The following is a 17,472-nucleotide window of genomic DNA, read 5'->3' on the forward strand; positions in this document are numbered from 1 at the left end:
GGCTGTGGTGTTTGATGGAGGTTGCACTTTACAGTACATTTTTGAGAAGCTCAGAGAAATAGCAATTAACCCTGTAATGCTGAAATTTTTTCAATTGTTAGTAATGTCCCCGATATGTATGTTTTTCAGATATATTATTGTATTTTTTCTTCTGCTGCCTCCTTCTGCACTACCTTCATAACTCCTGTATGCTTTTTCTCATACAGTCTTTTCTCAAAGAATATGAGTCACTGTCAGGAGAGCACGCTAACCTATATTATCCTTGCCCCAACCTCCTATTTCTATTGTTGTGTTCTTACATTGTTTGTAGTTGCAATTTCTGCAATTATTATTGTTCTATCGCATCCTCAGTGGGGGTGTGGTGTCTCTTTTGGAATCCCCAGGGCCTTTGAACAAGAGCAATTAGACCACTGCATGTGGTCCTCAGTCTTATCCCACTGATTTTTCAACTGGTACTTTTTGCTGACCTGAGAGATCAAAGACAGCTCACACAGATTTTGTCTTATATTTTTCTTTTGTCTTAAATTCTTCTCCAGGATTGTCTTTTCTACCCAGACTTACCCTGCCTTAAGCTAGTATTTTTTCCCAGCACTGACTCTTTGCAGAAATTAACATAACGTGGTCTATAAATGCATATTTTCCTACTCAGATTTTCACCATTGGCTGTGCTGCCAATAACAGATGTTCTGCTGCGGTTTCATTGCCTGTCCTTTTCAATCATACTCAGTGGTTCTGTATTGAGATAACTCTCCAGAATTTGAGAGGAGGAGGACAACGTTACTTAATACTTGCTACTATTTGTGGCAGACTTTTTTTTTTTACTTTCAGCACTTTTAAGTTTCCAGAATATGCCCGATTTAGTGAATGTTACTGGCAAATGGGATTTTCCTCTCTGTTCTGTCTTATCAGGATTAACCTTTAACAGTGAAGATAATGCTTAAGATATTTCCAGGAACAGGGATGAGTCAGATACTGTTGTGTTTTTGCTATAAAGTTTTTGAAGGATATTGTGGAAGAAATAGCTAAATTACCCAGTTTGTCAGCAAATCACCATTAAATATATTCATATCTGAACAATGAAGGACATAAAGGAATACAAATAATAATGGGTTGTGTTTGCTTTGAGATTCTTTGGCATTCTTACCACCCTTAACATCTCCTGATTTTTCCTTTATGTTGTTCTTTTATTTCATGTTAGCACTAAAGCACTGAATGCTTTGTCTTGTAGAACAAAATGAGCTACCTTTGGGACTCATGGCTAAAGCACCAGAGGAATGCACAAACACCATAATTGTCTCCAGATCTTTAAAGGAGGAAAGTTTCTCCATGGAGTCTCCCAGCACTTCTTCCATGATAGTCAAGAGAAATTTAAATTTTTGCCCTGAATTTCTACTCTGCACGTACACATTTCTTAGTGATTATAAGTATATTATGTAGCAAGGAATTTTATCTTTACAGATCTCATCTATTTAGCTGAGGCACTTGTACTGCTCTGTTACTGTGGTGTTAGAATGATCACAGGTTTTAATCAATGTGTATTCACATAGATAGTTGTTTGACAAGGAGGTGATGTAATGTGCATTTTACAAATCAGCTGAGAGAAGAGTGAACTTAGAGAATGTCCCACACTTCTGAGCTTTCAAAAGCACACTTACCTTCAGTTTGGGTGGGCACTGATGTGCTGGATGCAGACCACAGCATCCTTCATGTGATCTTCTTCACCTAGAAGTGATGGCATGTAATCTGTGTCAAATTGAAAAAACAACAACCTAAAATTCTTCCTAGAAAGATTTCAGCTATGTTTGCCTCAAAGACAATTATGAGCATGGGGAGCTGGATCTTGGGAACCAACCATGTCCTGGCTACTTATTGTTTCAAGACACCTCAGGTATGGAAGAGGCAGAGGCTGAGTTATTCATTCAGGACTGAGGAAGAACACTGGTAAACCAGCAAGTGTACCCCACCTTCTGTGTTTGAATCCTAATTAGTATAACAACTGCCATTCCTCTTTTTCTGGAATTGTATTTTAGGTTAGTCTTAAGTTTGGTTTTTTGGTCTACAATAAAACAACAGGAAGTCAATATAAAAATCTTAGAAATTTTTTCTGGGAATATTTCAGGAAACTGATAGATACAAAGAACTGTCAATACATTCAAGAAAAGTGGGTCTTGGTCACAATCCTGCAGCTATTTCTGTGTGAACACATAAACTGTGTTCATACATAAGACAGCTTCTCCCCACCATATTATGTATGTTTGTGTCTATCGATTTTTACTGTATAGTTTCAAACATTTGCCAAAATATTTCAAAAGAGTGTCCAGAACAAATTGTCAAAAACAATTACTAGATGACGGATGCTGTCAAACTAATGTCATTCTGTAGTTATTGGCAATATACAGACATCTTTGTAGGCAGATAGTCCTACAAACCAACAGAATAATTAGAACAGATGTAAACAGCATGTTTTTCCTTCTCAAAGTATCAGATATTTAAATCTACTAAGGGAAAGGGTTCCCTTATTAACCTATGACGGTGACAATTACACCATGCTTCTTTACTGTCTGAACTGTTTGCTCTTTGTGTCGCTCCCATTCCTCATCATCTTTGTCCAGATCAAAAGTTTCTGGATATACAGGAAGCTTGTCTTTTGGGCATTCCTCATAATAACTTCGAACATATTTTCCAACAGACCACCCTTTGTATTCCTCGGGCATTTTGCATTCTAGGCCATTGTAGTGAACGTTGTAATGATGCTTCAGCCAGTAGAAAAGATAATGTATATTGTAATCACATCTCCAAGGATTCTCTCTCAGCCACAGTATTTTCAAAAAGTAAAGATCTTCCAGTACTCCATATTCCAAATTCTGCAAGCTGTTGTTTGATAGATCCAGCTCCTCTAAGTTATTGAGGCCTGCAAAGGCAGCTAATCAGTAGAAAAATAGTTATTGGTACCTTATAAAGTTAACTTAGAAAAAAAACATTAGTATCTGTGACAGGAAAAATATGCATATCTAGAAGAGGAAAAACATTTTTATAACTTTACAGATACTGGGGTTTTTTGTGTTTTTTTTTTTTTTTTTTTTTGGCTAAAGGCTATAAAAGGATTTCTCAAACACTGAATTTTAAAATATGGCACATGCCTTCAGAAGTGAGAAATATTAGGAGTGTTCACTGCTGGTAAAGCTATGAAACACTTTGTGAGTCTGCCTGAGTGTAGAATAGAGACAGTGGAGGTGGATGAATTGCTGATTTGCTGATTGAATGCTATTGTTATTGTCATGATACAGAAGTACAAATATGGAAACTTATTAGACAATGTGCAGGGCCAGAGGTTTTTGTGTGTATATAGGTATTTTTGTGCATGTATAGAACCTTCAAAATAATGTTTTAAGATTTGAAATGGAGTAAACATGGAGCTTCATAGTAATGCTTGTGAGTTACATTTCAGAGAGCAGTTCGTGCTTTTTGCAAGGATACTGTTTCATTTAATAGCAGAAAATTTAAATGAATCAACTATGTAATGTTAAACCTCACAAGTACCACTTTACTGACAGTAACACTTTCTGGTGCTGTTTAATTGCCAAGATGGTACTAGATAAGGCCGTTTTTGCTTGATACATTTTTTCTCTCTTTCTCTCGCCCGTTTATCTCTATCACAATTAAATCCAAATGAACATAAGCTGTAAGCAAATTGCCTACAAGGGAACTTGAATTCGAATAAAACGTAACTTAAAAGCAATTCCATGTAGCAATTTTTAGCCAAAAAGTGTTTAAATCCTTTAGGTTTGTCTTTTAGGTTACTTTATATGATTGAAAAGTAGCCTTCTTATACGTAATGTTTTCTTAGGTGTGGCAAAGATATTTTCAAATAAATCATTGAACTACTTAGCATTTTGCAAAACTGTTAGCCTTCAGGTTCCAGAATTATCTTGTGCACTTGGTTAGTTTAGTATTACAAAAGGGCAACTGAAATGTGTCTTTCTCTATTGATTTTCAAGATGAATATATTTCAGTGCAAACCTTTACTCTATGAAGTGAAAGGTACAAAAGGTAAAATTTGCACCAACTTCTAGATTTTTAAATCCTTCCTCCCTCCCGCTTGCCCCCCCCCCCCCCAGTTTATATCTGATAGAGACAGTATTTAACAAAGGAGAAATAATTTTTAACGAGTATGTAAAATTATTCTTACCAGGATCAATGTATGCTATTCCATTACTGTTTAGATTTAATATCTTCAGTTCACTGACATCTTCAAACTCCTTGGCTCGTAACTGTCTAATTTTGTTGCTGGACAAATCAAGTTTAGCTATATCTGGAGGTATGTTACCTGGAACTTTCTTTAAATCTTAAAAAATGAAAAAGACATAACTTGTATCAGCTTTAGATTATTCTTACTGCCTAGGTATTACAGTTGCATGACAGACAGAGTATTGTCAGTCTAACATTTTTCTTGGTTGCTTTCCCTTTTATCCTCTCTACTAGTGCCAGTATGTTTTTTCAGCTTCTGAATTTCATCATTTCCTTACTTGCACATTTACACTTCATGTGAAAATTGTTCTTTTCATTAGTGCTTATAGTAAAACCTCAGTGGTTTATGTTTTTATTTTAGTAGAACTAGAGCATTCACATAGGAATAGAGTAAGTAGTAAAGATACTATACTCATGTAAAAAATGTGTGTGAAGGGCTTGATTGCTGAAAGAAAAGAAACCAGAGTAACTATATAAAAACCACCCAGGCAGCAGAGTGGCATTTTGTCCACTTCTCTCTCCTACTCCTATCACTGGCATTTCCAAAGTAGCCGAGGGCCTCTCAGTTGTCGGCGTCCATATCCTTACAGTGTTCCATGCAAAAGAACTCCAGAAGGAGCAGCTCCTACTCCAGTAGTAAGGGCCCATGCTTGAGAAGTGTAGACTGTGGTTTGAACCCTCTCAGGGTAATGTTAACAAACCTAATCTCCAGGATTATTATATTTGCTCAATGAGTGTTCTAATCCTGCGTTGTCATAACAAGAAAATGAGCAGTGTCTCTTGTTTGACCATCTTTGAATGAAAGCAAGTAGTTTCTGGATCTGTGCTGGATCTGTGTGGTCACTGCACTTCTGAAGTGCTGAAGATATCTAACGGATCAGGTATTTTTGAGACTAAAGCAACATACCAGAGTCTTCCTGCCTTATATCTGATTATGAGCAGAGCTTTGGTATTATAAATACATAAATATTATAACTACTCCAGCCTGCTGTGGTTAGATTGCTTCCTGCTTCTGCAGATATCAAAGTTTCAGGGCCTATTTATCACCAAATGAATGCAAATAATGCTTGAATTTAGAGGCTTGGAGAGTTTGGCAGTACTAGAAAGCAGATTTGTTTTTCAACTGTCCTTGAAAATACAACTTCTTTGTAGAAATGCAGACAAATTGCTTTTTGCTTTTGCTTCCTTATTTTTTTGCCTTTTTTTTTTTTTCTTTTTTTTTTTCTTTTTTTTTTCTTTTTGGTAAAACAGAATCAAGGGCGTAGAGTATTTCATTCTGGAGTACCACAAGGTCTGGCATATCACTAGTCTGATGAGATATAAGCAAATTATTTTTTAAAAAAAGAGAAAATACGCCTGGATAAAGGTATTTTTAAGATGTTTCTTTTGTGAGCTCACTGACATAAACTGAAAGCTCCTGACCTGTTGTCATACCTCTTTAGACATACTTAGTAGTGATAGAGTGAGTGCTTGTCATTCCATTCTTTTCATTGTATAGGAATAATGGATTGCAGATTTTCATGTCATCTTACTGGTTTGGCAACTGATGCACTATTTTTTTCTATTCTGAATTCTTGTCCATACAGATTTAGAGAAATGTTTGTGTTTTTCCTGGATTTTCTGATGAAAATTCCAGTGAAATTGTGCATCTGCTGTACAATATTCATATACAAAGACAGTAAGTACAATGCTTTCATCAGAGATTGCCATATGTTCAGAAATAACAAATATCCATGGGGTATCTGCATCCAGCTGTCAAACATATGCACAGTAGATCTAGTACTTCCAAAAAAGTATTGAAACATACTCAGTACATCCATGCTAGGCATGCAGGAAGTTCTGGATTGACATACTTAGTTCTTGACCTGAAGAAGGGAGTCCCTGTACCCCTTAATACTCTTGTGTAGAGGTTGAAATAATTTTATTCCTCCATTATTAATATTAAAGGCAATAAACCATGCTTTCAACTACCATAAACCTCTTTGAAACTCCCATGAAGATCAGATCACATTGAATGTTTCTATGAACTTAGAGAAAAAAGTAAAATTTTTTTCCCCAGAATTTTTTGGGTATATTCAGCTCATCTCTTTGATACCACTAAGAGGGGAGAGCTGTAAAGTCAGTCTTTCCTTATATTAGGATTATTATTTATGCCTGGGCTTTGTTCAATAACAGTTTACTGAATAGTAAGAGTGATATAATTAAGATCTATGAACGATAATTAAGAACATAATCTATAATCTAATAATGAAGATCTTATCTACAAGGAAAGGTAAGATAGGTGAATATTAAATAATTATAAAATCAGCATAAATCATTAATTAAAAGATGTAATAGCTGCATGGTAAGAGAAAGAGAAAATTGAGCCAGAGGGACAAGAAAAGAACTTACAGAGTGAAAAAAAAGTAAAGAATACAGACCATTTTTATGGCAATATACAGACATCTGTATGTATTCTACATATATAGTATATAAATGTAATCAAATACTGAACTCATTAATCCTTGCTATTTAGACATTATCTCCTTATACTAAATTCTGAGCTTTTCTCTTGCGTAAAGGTGCAAGAGTAAGGTTTTTACATAAAATTAAGTTACTCTTAAAGCAGATAGAAGTTCAGCTGAATAAAACATTCAGGCTGAGCTCTGCTAAAACTGGGAGAAAGGTCTCACAATGTTGGCTTCTTCAAGCAATGATTCTTCTTTCAGTATTGTTATGTTAAAGAATTATTCTCCTCTGAATTGTTTTTTTGTTTGCTTTGTTTTGTCATGGGATAAAATATGGGAAATATAAAGGACAAATAAATGTGCATTTTTGTGTTGATATGTACCCCATCTGGTTTACCCTTAGGGCTTAACTGTGACTTTTAGGGGCCTGAGAAAGATTTAGAGATGGAATGGATCCAAGTGTCTGAAAAACATTTCTTGAAGTCCCTTCAACTTTGAATTGTTTGCTGGGTGCTGGGAAGAAGAACACAGAGGAGGTATTTCTTTATGAACAAAAACATACAATTTCTTCCCTTAGCAGAAGAAATCTTGTGCAGCAAATGTGAGGATGCAAAGCCTTTCCTTTTTAATCGGGTTCCTCTGGGCATTGAAAACACAGCTGGCTGCTCCAGTTCTGCTTCACAGCTCACTTCTGTTATTGTTATCTTTGTGTTTGTACAATGAAAGGAAGAAAAGACACTCTGCTTGTCTGTATCAGTTCAACAGTTTCAGCAGAGCTGTAATTTGACTGATTAGTGTGTTTATAGTTGCACAATCAGACTAGTAACTTAAGTAATATGCTTAGTTTTATTCCTGTTGATTTCTATTATATACATTACAGCACTAAGGAATTTCTGTGGAATTTGGGCTGCAGAGCAGAGGGAAAATGAAGGAAGAATTCCTACATATTGCTGATAGTTACAAGAGAAAAACAATAAACAATTTAAGTAAAGCGAGTACTATACCAAGTTCATTTGCAGTAAATAATGTGCGAATAAATGTAGAAAGGGTTAAATAAATAGTACATTAAAATCATTCATTCAGTTATAATGACAGATACAAACCTTTTCTTCTGCAGTTCAATGTTGTCACAGGAAACACATACATGTGGCATAAGGAGGAATCAAATTCTGGTTTGGCAGGTTCAGGTTTCTCCCGTTTTATGTTTCTGGGATCCTGCCTGTCCTCTTCACTACACAGCTGATCTGCTTTTACCTGCTTTAACTTCTGATTTTTCAGTTCTATTGGGTGCACACATTTGGCATAATTTCCCAAATTCCTGTTTGTTGGAACCTGTAGCATTGTAACAAGAGTTTCTAGTTCACAGTTGCAATGCCAGGGATTGTCATAGAGACGTAGGTAGTTTAGACTGGGTGTATAAATAAAAATCTCCTCAGATAAAATCTTAATTTGGTTATGCTGAAGTAAGAGTGTGGTAAGTTTATCCAAACCATAAAAAGCCTCGCTCTCAATTTTTGTTATGTCATTTTGTTGTAAATCCAGACTTTTCAGCACTTTATACTTAGAAAACATATTATTCTTTAATTTACGAATTCTGTTTCTTGCTAGCAGCATGTGTTTTATATCCTCTGGCCAATCAGGTGCCACAAAAACCAATTTTCTTTCCTGACAGTCTAAGTATTTCTCATGAAGATAAGTGTAAATATCACATGTTAGGTCTCGGGCATTGCGCTTAACAGTGCTAGATGATCTCCTTAAGATGTTTTCCCTTTCATTGTTTCTCAGACTCCTATTCCTTGTCCTCCTACAGTCAGATGCATTACAAAGAAGAAGTAGTAATATAACAGTAACTACTTGCATCCTGACATTCAGCTGGCCCCAGTTCTTTTCTGTGACAGCTGGAACACTTGAATTTTTTGGATATTCTGAATCAGTGTCGTACAGATCTGAGGTGGCAAAGCTGGGGTATGTGGGATCCCTGTGGAAGAAAAGTAAAACATTAGAACAGATGGAATGGGCATTTCCATGGAGGATTGTATATAATATGCAGTCAGGTACTCGATCATCACACTACTTGGAACTTCACAAATACTTTGAAGGTTTAATATCCTATCTCTTTTTGTTTGTTTGTTAGTTTTTACTGACTCTGGTTTACTGTTTTTCATTATGATTAATCATGGGAAACTATATGGACCAATTTCTCACTGATCTTTGTTAGGAGATACTCATGTGTTCAGGAAAACAGCATCAGGGTGGACCTTTTTGTATTTAAGTTAATCTTGGAAGATGAGCTCAAATGAGGAGTTTGAAGCTGGTCTTTTCTGACTTCCTTAGTGCTGAACAACTGGAACATGTACAGAGCCAGACCAGGGAAAGCCATCCAGTGCCCATCAGACTGCCAGTTTTAGTTTGTGCTCAAGGGTGGGCTTGTTTTCAAGTAATTTTCTTAGGAATATTTACCCCAATTTTTGGGGTTTTGTGCTTTCATCTCATAGTTTTTTGTCTTGGTTGGGTTTGTTGGTTTTTCTTTTTTTTTTTTTTTTTTTTTGATTGTTTGGTTTCTTTGGTTTTTTGTTTTGTTCTTAATTTTGTTTTGGGTTTGGAGTTTGTTGTTTCATTTTGGGTATTTTAGGTGAATTAAAAAATTTGCAAGACTTAAATATCTGTGAATGCCAGGGATTAAATATAAGAACTACAAATTCTTTCTACAAACTCTAATTTATACCAAGAAGAAAGATTTTTTTTCAGTTGCTGTGGCTATTTGGGTTACAAATCTTCCTGATAAAAAGTAGAGACTTGTGTTCTTAAGTACTTTGAAAATGGAGTTTAGTAGGATTCAGAGATAATCTGTGAAGTTCTCATTGGTTTTCTACACTACCAGGGCAAAATTATATATTCAGTTAATTCAATTAATTTCAATAGACAGGCTTTAAAACTTCACCAGTCTGGGAGGAGGGTTTTGTTGTTATTATAAGATTGGAGTTGTCAACAACAATATGTTTTAATCCTATATTGTTTACAACTTCCTTTATTCCTTCAGTAGCCACTTGGGCTCTAAAAATGTCTCACTAAATTCCTTGATATTTTTAAGAGCTTTCATTTGAAAGGTGTCTATGAATGCAATCACCATTGTGTAATTGTCCATTTTTTTCTCAGCTTCACATTTTTAATTTTGTCTTGCTTCCATTAATTTTCTTTAATGTTTTTTTCATTGCTCTTCCATGATGAAAAAACAAAGTTTGACTTTGCTTTAATTAATAATTTTTTAGAAAAGGCAATGTTATAGGCAAATTTTTCTTATAATAAATCAGTCTAAGAATAACATAAATATTTTGTTCAGAAATTATTTTTCTTGATATATTAATGCATTTATAGGCTATTTCTAGTGTTAAGTAGATATTTAAAAAATTAAAATAAATAACTAAATAAATACAATAAAAATAAATAAACTAAAATAAATAAATAAATAAGAAATTATCATTTGTAGTCACTTTTTAGTGAAGTGTATATCCAGTGGTCTAGCCCAGAAACACCAGTATTTATGCAAGCTTTTGAAAATTACCATAGGTAAAATATAATTTAAGAATGTCAAACAAATATGGTTTAGGATAGTCAAGTTAGTGATGCAAGGGCTGCTTTTCTCCCCTTATCAATAGACCTAGTAATTTCATAACAGAAAACAATCAAATTAGTGAGGAATGCTTTGCGCTTGATAGACTCATGCTGGCTGTTCACTGTCACTTTTTCATCCTTCGTGTGCTTGGACAGGGCTTCACGGAGGATTTGCTACATAACCTTCCCAGTGGAAGCTGACTGTGGAGCTCAAGTGGAGCTGACTGGCCGGTAGATTCTTGGACCTTCTTCCATTTCCTGAAAATGGAAGTGACATTTCCTATCTTCCAGTCATTAGGAATCTCCTCTGACTGTCATGACCTTTCAAAAATGAGCGAGGCCTCTCAATGACAAGAGACAGCTTTCTTCCTCTTGGATGCACCCTGTCTTATCCCATTTCCTCAGGTGCTCCCTGACATTAGCTTCTTCTACGATGGGTATTGCTTCACTCTCACAGACTCTGCTCACGGGCTCCAGCCAGACACCTGGGAAGCCTTCAGACAGGCCTTAGCTGTAAAAACCAAGGCTAAAAAGTAATGGAGTAGCTTGTCCTTGAAGATTAACCAGTTCTCCTGGGTCCCTTTGCCCTCCAGGGCTGTCTACTGTGCGATCCTGTTAAACAGATCCCTAAACTAGCCAAAATCTGCTAACAACTTCAGTGTTTTTTCTTCTACAGTTTGTCCAATTTTCTTCTGTCTGGATTTTGAACTTCTCATTTTTTCATTTCCATGGCTGCAGTAGCTAAAGCCATTCAAGTTCATTCAAGCTGACATTCAGTCAAGCTCACATTCCTTCACCTGTTGAAGAACACATTCCCTAGACCACTTGTCAGCCATCTGGATCAAGAAATTGTCTTCAACATACTCTAGAAGTCTCCTGGATAGTTCATGCCCAGCTGTATTTTCTGGCAGCATATAGCAGTGGCTAAAGTCTCTCATGAGTAACTAGGATAGACAAGAGTAAAGCTTCCTTCAGCTGCCCAAAGGTTTCATCCACCATCTCATCTTGATCAAGCAGATCAAGCAGTCTGCAGCAGATCCCTACCACAATATAATGCTCATAGTTCTGGCTTCTAATCATTACAAATAAGTTCATAGTTGACTTGTCACCCATTTCAATGCAAAGCTCAGACTTGATTTTGCATAGAGTGCAGCCCATCCTCAGCTTTCTGGGCTGTCATTCCTAAATATTCTGGAACCTTTCATTGCACTCCTTCAATTGCATGTGCTATCTCTGTGCATCTCTGGAGTCCCAGTGAAATCACAGCTCTGTACCTGTGCATGGACTTCAGTCCCTGCTGGTTGATTCCCAGGCTAAAAGTGTTTGTGTTCAGACACTTAAAATAGACCCCTTTGTGCTGCTTTTGCGTGGAAGGTTTCAGAGTTTTTCCTCATCACTCTTCCCCCCAACTTTCTCACCACTCCCTGTGCCTTCACTCCTTTCCAGGTTGTGGTTATCTTCCATCTACATACCTATTTTTACTGATATATTTCCTCTCTCAAATCCTGTGTTGCAGGGATAGATTTCAAAAGCACAAACTTTCCTCTTTAAGATTGGCTGGTATTGAATTTCCGGTTATCTGGATGGTCCTTTTGCCTGATAACTGAAATAGGGAAAAGGTGATCACAACATGGAAAAAGACACAGGCTCAACTATTACATTTTCATGTACAAGTACTCATTTTTTGCCTTTGCATTAAATTGACATTTATTGTGAAATATTTATCATACTAGGAGATTTGTTCCCATTATATAAGAATGGAACAATATGAGTAGTACCTGTTCTGCAGGCCAATAAAATATGGAAGCCTTATAATTACTCAAGTTTAATGTTCCACCTAGAAGGTAGAACTAAACAGGAAGCATTGTGTAAATTATATTCTATTACATTATATTACTGGTTAGAGAAATATACCAGAGTTCATGGAGAAAATTCACCAATGGTTTTAGATACCAGGACTGGCTAACAGTAATCTTGGTTTAGCAAAATCTGTTAACATGTGCTAACCTTCAATCAAGTGAGAAGTCTCTTGTGCTCTGTAGGACTGTAGAGTGTAGGTATCCTTTAAAATTATAAAATGACCATACTTCAAGTTAGGAACAGTAGCACCACATCTCTCAGTATTCTATTTTGAGGTTTCCAAAGAAAATGGCTGAGATGTACAAAAATTATTGTGATGATTTAAAGATACTCAGATTTTTCCCTTATACATATACGTACAAATGTATAATATACTTCTGGGTATTTTTTTTATTATTCAGCCAGTTTAAGTCTATTTAAATCTGTTGTATAGAGATAGTACTAATTGAACTCTAAGACTATTGACAAGGTAAATTAAAAATAAATATGAAACTGTGTTTGTTTTAATTTTGCAGGAAATTTAGAGGCATGTGTAATAGAAATACTCTTTTTTGAGTTATTTGCAGGATTCTGTCTGCTATACAAAATGAAATAAATGCCCCACAGATTTCATTTATATAGCAGTTCTTGTATCTTTTTAGCACATCTAAACATATATGCTAGATTCTCTTATGTATTGCACAGTTTCACAAAACTTTTGAGAAAACATGCTATCCAAAAATTTCATGTGCATGTCCAGTTCCTCACGATGATGTAAGAAGTTTGGAAGTTAGATATGTTGTTAAAAGTTGATCCTCAAGAGAGGATTGTGGGTAGGTGCACTGTGTGAGCCAAGGCCTTGTGTGACAACTGAAAAAGAAAGAGTAATTCCTAACTGATATTTGGAAGCGTAGTGAGCTGAAGGCAGAGGAATTAACAGTCTGTAAAAAGTCTGCCTTTCCTGTTTCAGAGGTACTCTAGAGACTCAAAGTCTGCCTGGCAGGTAGAATTGCTGGATTAAAAGCTGCCATGGAAGAAATGAGGTGAGCTGTTCACAAGAGCAGCCATCACAAAGATGTATGTGGATTTGAAAAATAGCTGTACACTGTTTCTCTTTGCTGTGAGGAAAACAAATGTATGTCTTTCAACAACATCCCCATGAAGTTCAGAAACACGTTTTTCTTTGGCATTTGCATAATATATTTAAACTTTTGTTTTTCTTAGTCTGAAATGCCATATACTCACATAACTAACATTTGTTTTGGCAAAGTTTTGCATTAGTGTCTCCAATTCTACCACTCATCTCATCAGTATTACTTTTATTATAATCTGTGTTTTTGCCATGTTGGCAGATACTTTGTATTTTTAGATTTCCATATATTTATGCTGAAGTTTGGAACATAATTTTTTTGAAGTGTAAATAGCAAAGAAAAATTCTCCACTGACAACAGACCTTTTGCAGTTATCTTGTACCTTGTAATATAAAGTTTTCCAGTCACACATTTTGTTTCTGATTTAAAACCATAAGATTATACTCTTTGTATTGATAATTTTTAGACAAAAAGCAAAACTCATTGTTTCTGAGATTATGGGGATGTACAAAAAGCTACTGTCTTGTGAAGAATTTGACAGCAGACAGATTTTGTGAACATTTCACATGGCAATCCTAAAAGCATTAGCTCAGCACAGGTTCTGTGTACTGTGGTAACTAACACAAAATGCTTAGAGGTGGCAGTATTGCATTTCATAATGCTGCATGTGAAGTTTGCTGTGGTATATCAGGCATCCTTTATTGCAACAAGGAGCTAGTGAAGTGTAGGTGTCATTTTTTATTCTCTCATACTGTTCCATACAAACATTTTAGCCTCCATACTGCACAACAGAGATAGCCAGTTAAAATTTCCCTCTGAAAACTTCTGTCAGATATGGTAAACATGAACACTGTCCATCAGGAATAAATGTCAGAAGGTGAGTTTGTCAGACTGCTTTAAAGCAATGATTCTGAGACTGCAAATGCCAAAATTAATTAAAAAACTGGTATGAGAGAATTCCTGCAGAATTTAGCTGTAACACAAAACAAGGATTTTTGGTAGTCTTTGTGCTCCTTGAGTTTAATGAAGATGTCACTTTTTCTGATGAAAAAGAAGACACGTGTTAAAATTCTCAGATCATTAAAAATTGGTCATATGACCAATAAAGGAAATCAGTATCTCTTCAAAGTTTATGTGAGGTTTTGATCACATTTTTCAAAATGCAGTAAGAAAGGCTTACCTGTATCTTGAATTGTGCAGCCTTGCAGCAACATATACATTAAAAAGACTCAGAGCTACCAGAGTGTTTATCCCAGTCTCTCAATTTATTGTCTATTTTATCAGATATATTTGGAAGTATACTTCTCCAAGTTTTATTTTTCCCCACTCATTTCTGTGAGATATCACACTAAAATGCAAAATAGCTCAGCCTTCTATGAAGAAGGATACTTTTACTTTTGTACTTTATATGAATTAAAAATTTCCATTTCAAAAAAAAGGCACCACAAATAACACATGCCTTTATATTCTGATATCTGGTTCTAATGCACATTGTTGGGTTTTTTCCATGAAATATGATCTTATATTTACTTTCTTAATACTTTTGTATTTTTTTTACAAGGGCATTCTTTTTACACTTCCTCTTTGAATTTGTGTTCAGTATGTATTGAAAGCAAAAAGTCAATTCCCACTCTACACTGAAAGCATAAAGTCAACTCCAAAAGTCAGTATGCCACTCCTTAAGCAGTGAGCTCCTCAGTAGGAGTTCCCATCTTCTTCAAAATGCCCAATTTTGCTGACTTGCAGAACTGCATGACTACGACTAAATGTCTACCACAGCAGAAGGTCTAATTCTAGGTTTTGATTTTCTGTATGCTTTCATTTGTGGTACTTGTGGTAATTGTTATTTTTTCCAGTTAGAAATGTCATTCAGTCATATGAATAGTTTTCAGTATGATATAAACCTGCAGCTAGAAATTTAAGCAATTTCAGAGTATAGATTCTTGATTTTACAGGGTGCTGTTGATTAACATTTTGCACTTAGACAATTTGCTTTCTCTTAACTAATGTTTAGTATGAAGGAATGTTTTCCAAAAGAACTGATCAAACCTGAAATTACATGACTCACTTTTGTAACTCTTTCAATTTTTCAGATTCTTTTAATAGTACTCTTCTAAATAATTATACTGCTTGAGAAGTTTAAACTACACATTTCTGCTTTTAATATCTTTTGATAGAGATCTGGTTTTCATTTCCAGCAAGCACTGCTTGTAAAATCAATTGCAAAAGCAGTCCAACAAACTTACACTGAAAAGTCATACTTGCAAAGTATGCACAAAGAAGTTCCAATTAGTTTAAAAAGTATGCTTTTGCAGTTGCTTAAGATAATTTTACAATGTTACTGGTTTCACATGGTGAAATATCTTGCATGATAGTGCTATTCCCCACTAATTTGCAATACAAGAAGAGAGAAAAAACTGCAGCAGAAGAAATGGGCTTTCAAACTTCAGCAAGTAGATAATTCTATTTCATATTGAACATCTTTTCTTTACAGTAATTTTCAGAAAACTTTTAACTATGACATTTTATGTACTTTTGATTCTGTATCATGCCCTTGTAACAAATTACTATGTTGTTTTTTGTGGGTTTTTTTGCAAAGCTTCCCTAGTTTACAGTAAATGAGTTTGGCTCACTGCAGAAAATTCACAGACAAAGGTTTACCATACCTGGACTCTTGAAAAGGCTGTCACAAGATCATCTGTTTGGAAATTCCAGGTTGCATTCAGGTTTGTAGTTCACGTCTTTCTTTCATAATGTGAAGCAGAGGATCCTTTATATGACTGGCAGCATCCTGCATTCATGGTATACTGAGGTTGAGCAAGCACTGCAGCAGCCTTCCAGGGTTTTGAATTACATGACTACAGCTGTTTAAGTTTTACTGAGGAATAATAGCACTATAGGTTTGGATCACTTCCAGCAAACTGTCAGATCTATAAACAGCTAGTACTTACTGCATAATGAGAACAAGGCTTGCGTTTTGTAGCCATAAATAGACTAATTTTATGTCATGATTAGTTGGGAGTTTACATCTGAGCTTTAAAAATGCAGTTTTTACTAAGATATCAAAAAAAATAAAAGCCACCCTGTGCTGAAAAAAAAATACAAATTTACATTTGATTTCCTGAGAAGGAAGTTAATTAAAAAGTAAACTTTTGTTGCAGTTTTACATTGGTTTAATATATAAATTGAAGTCATATTTATAACTGCAATCCAAAAATAGTTCTGTTTTGGATTACTTTAGTATCCTACTAAACTTGTAAAGAAAACAAAGGTTTTAGAATGCAGTACTATTTTAGAAACTTTCAAATATATACTGAATCTTGAAACATATTCCAAAAGCAATATGAGGAATATGACTGTTTAACTTTCCATCTAACAAAACCTTTTCAGAGCAAAGGATGAGGCAGATGGGACAACAGTCTTGTTCTGATTACTCTTTACCAAGCGTCTGTTTCTTGTTCATGAGAACCGTGCTGAGATTGTTGTGCAGTGACAGGGTGAAATTTGAAATGAGGGCTGAGGTTAGAGGAAAGTTAAGAACTACCTACCTCTGAGTAACTTTTTCAAAATGCCAGTAATTGGCTCTGTTTTCCGAAAGCATCATTCCTGCTTGTTTAGAAGTGTCATCATGAGCTGTAGGGATGTGCCTCTAGAAAGCATGATCTAACAGTGCTCAGGGAGAAGTGATCATCATCAAACAGGGAAAACCACAATCCTCCCTACCAGAGGACAGTGTGTTTTCTTGCCAGTGTATTTGAGAGCCCTGAAAGAAATTCCACAGCTTTCTCCATTTTTGGATTCTGGAACAGTGCTTAATGGTTATGACCAAGTACTTAAGTGAACAGTTAAAACCAAAAAAACCATCACATTGCATCACAGTTGGATCAAGCATTTTAAAAATATTTTTTTTTCCCTCAATGGATGAATGAAACCAAAGGGAAATTTTGTAAGGCTAACATTTCAGAATTAGTTGGAAAACTGTAGAGGAGTTACAATATTGACATTGAAATGATGCTTAAAATATTCTATAGAATGTGTATTTTTAATGTTTTTTAAAATTTTTCTTTCATTTAAACATTACAGTTCTTTTTATATTAATTGTTCTATTGTCACTACTTCTGTAGGATTTGAATGGTTAATTAGAGAGCTCATCTGTAAAATGTGTGATTATGTTAAAGGTTGTGTGAGTGGCAACTTCAGGACCAAGGCATTTAACTAGCTCATTAAAGCAGGGG

The 17,472-nt window shown here is 35.3% G+C and overlaps 2 protein-coding genes across 2 annotated transcripts in view; one reads left to right on the plus strand and one right to left on the minus strand.

Moving 5' to 3' along the window:
* Nucleotides 1–17,472, plus strand: part of FBXL13 (F-box and leucine rich repeat protein 13) — a 62,270-nt gene that overhangs the window by 13,289 nt on the left and 31,509 nt on the right. The window contains 2 exon segments of the mRNA XM_041474587.1: nt 12,579–12,636; nt 15,837–15,970. Of these exon segments, the coding sequence (XP_041330521.1) occupies nt 12,579–12,636; nt 15,837–15,970 (192 nt within the window).
* On the minus strand, nt 2,007–16,046 carry LRRC17 (leucine rich repeat containing 17). Its single transcript, XM_041474594.1, has 4 exons — nt 15,904–16,046; nt 7,799–8,673; nt 4,190–4,345; nt 2,007–2,923 (listed from the first exon to the last, which is right to left on the minus strand). The coding sequence occupies exons 2-4, from the start codon at nt 8,553–8,555 to the stop codon at nt 2,520–2,522; spliced, it is 1,317 nt and encodes a 438-aa protein (XP_041330528.1). The 5' UTR covers nt 8,556–8,673; nt 15,904–16,046; the 3' UTR covers nt 2,007–2,519.

This window comes from Pyrgilauda ruficollis, unplaced genomic scaffold (genome assembly GCF_017590135.1).
Source record: "Pyrgilauda ruficollis isolate IOZ18807 unplaced genomic scaffold, ASM1759013v1 scaffold33, whole genome shotgun sequence".
NCBI classification, from domain to species: Eukaryota; Metazoa; Chordata; class Aves; order Passeriformes; family Passeridae; genus Pyrgilauda; species Pyrgilauda ruficollis.

Coding starts and splice junctions, on each gene's coding strand:
- LRRC17 (XM_041474594.1), bottom strand. CDS start 8,555: ATGCAAGTAGTTACTGTTATATTACTACTTCTTCTTTGTAATGCATCT. Junction 4,346..7,798: donor ATTGAACTGCAGAAGAAAAG/GTTTGTATCTGT, acceptor TCATTTTTTAAG/ATTTAAAGAAAGTTCCAGGT. Junction 2,924..4,189: donor AATAGCATACATTGATCCTG/GTAAGAATAATT, acceptor TCTACTGATTAG/CTGCCTTTGCAGGCCTCAAT.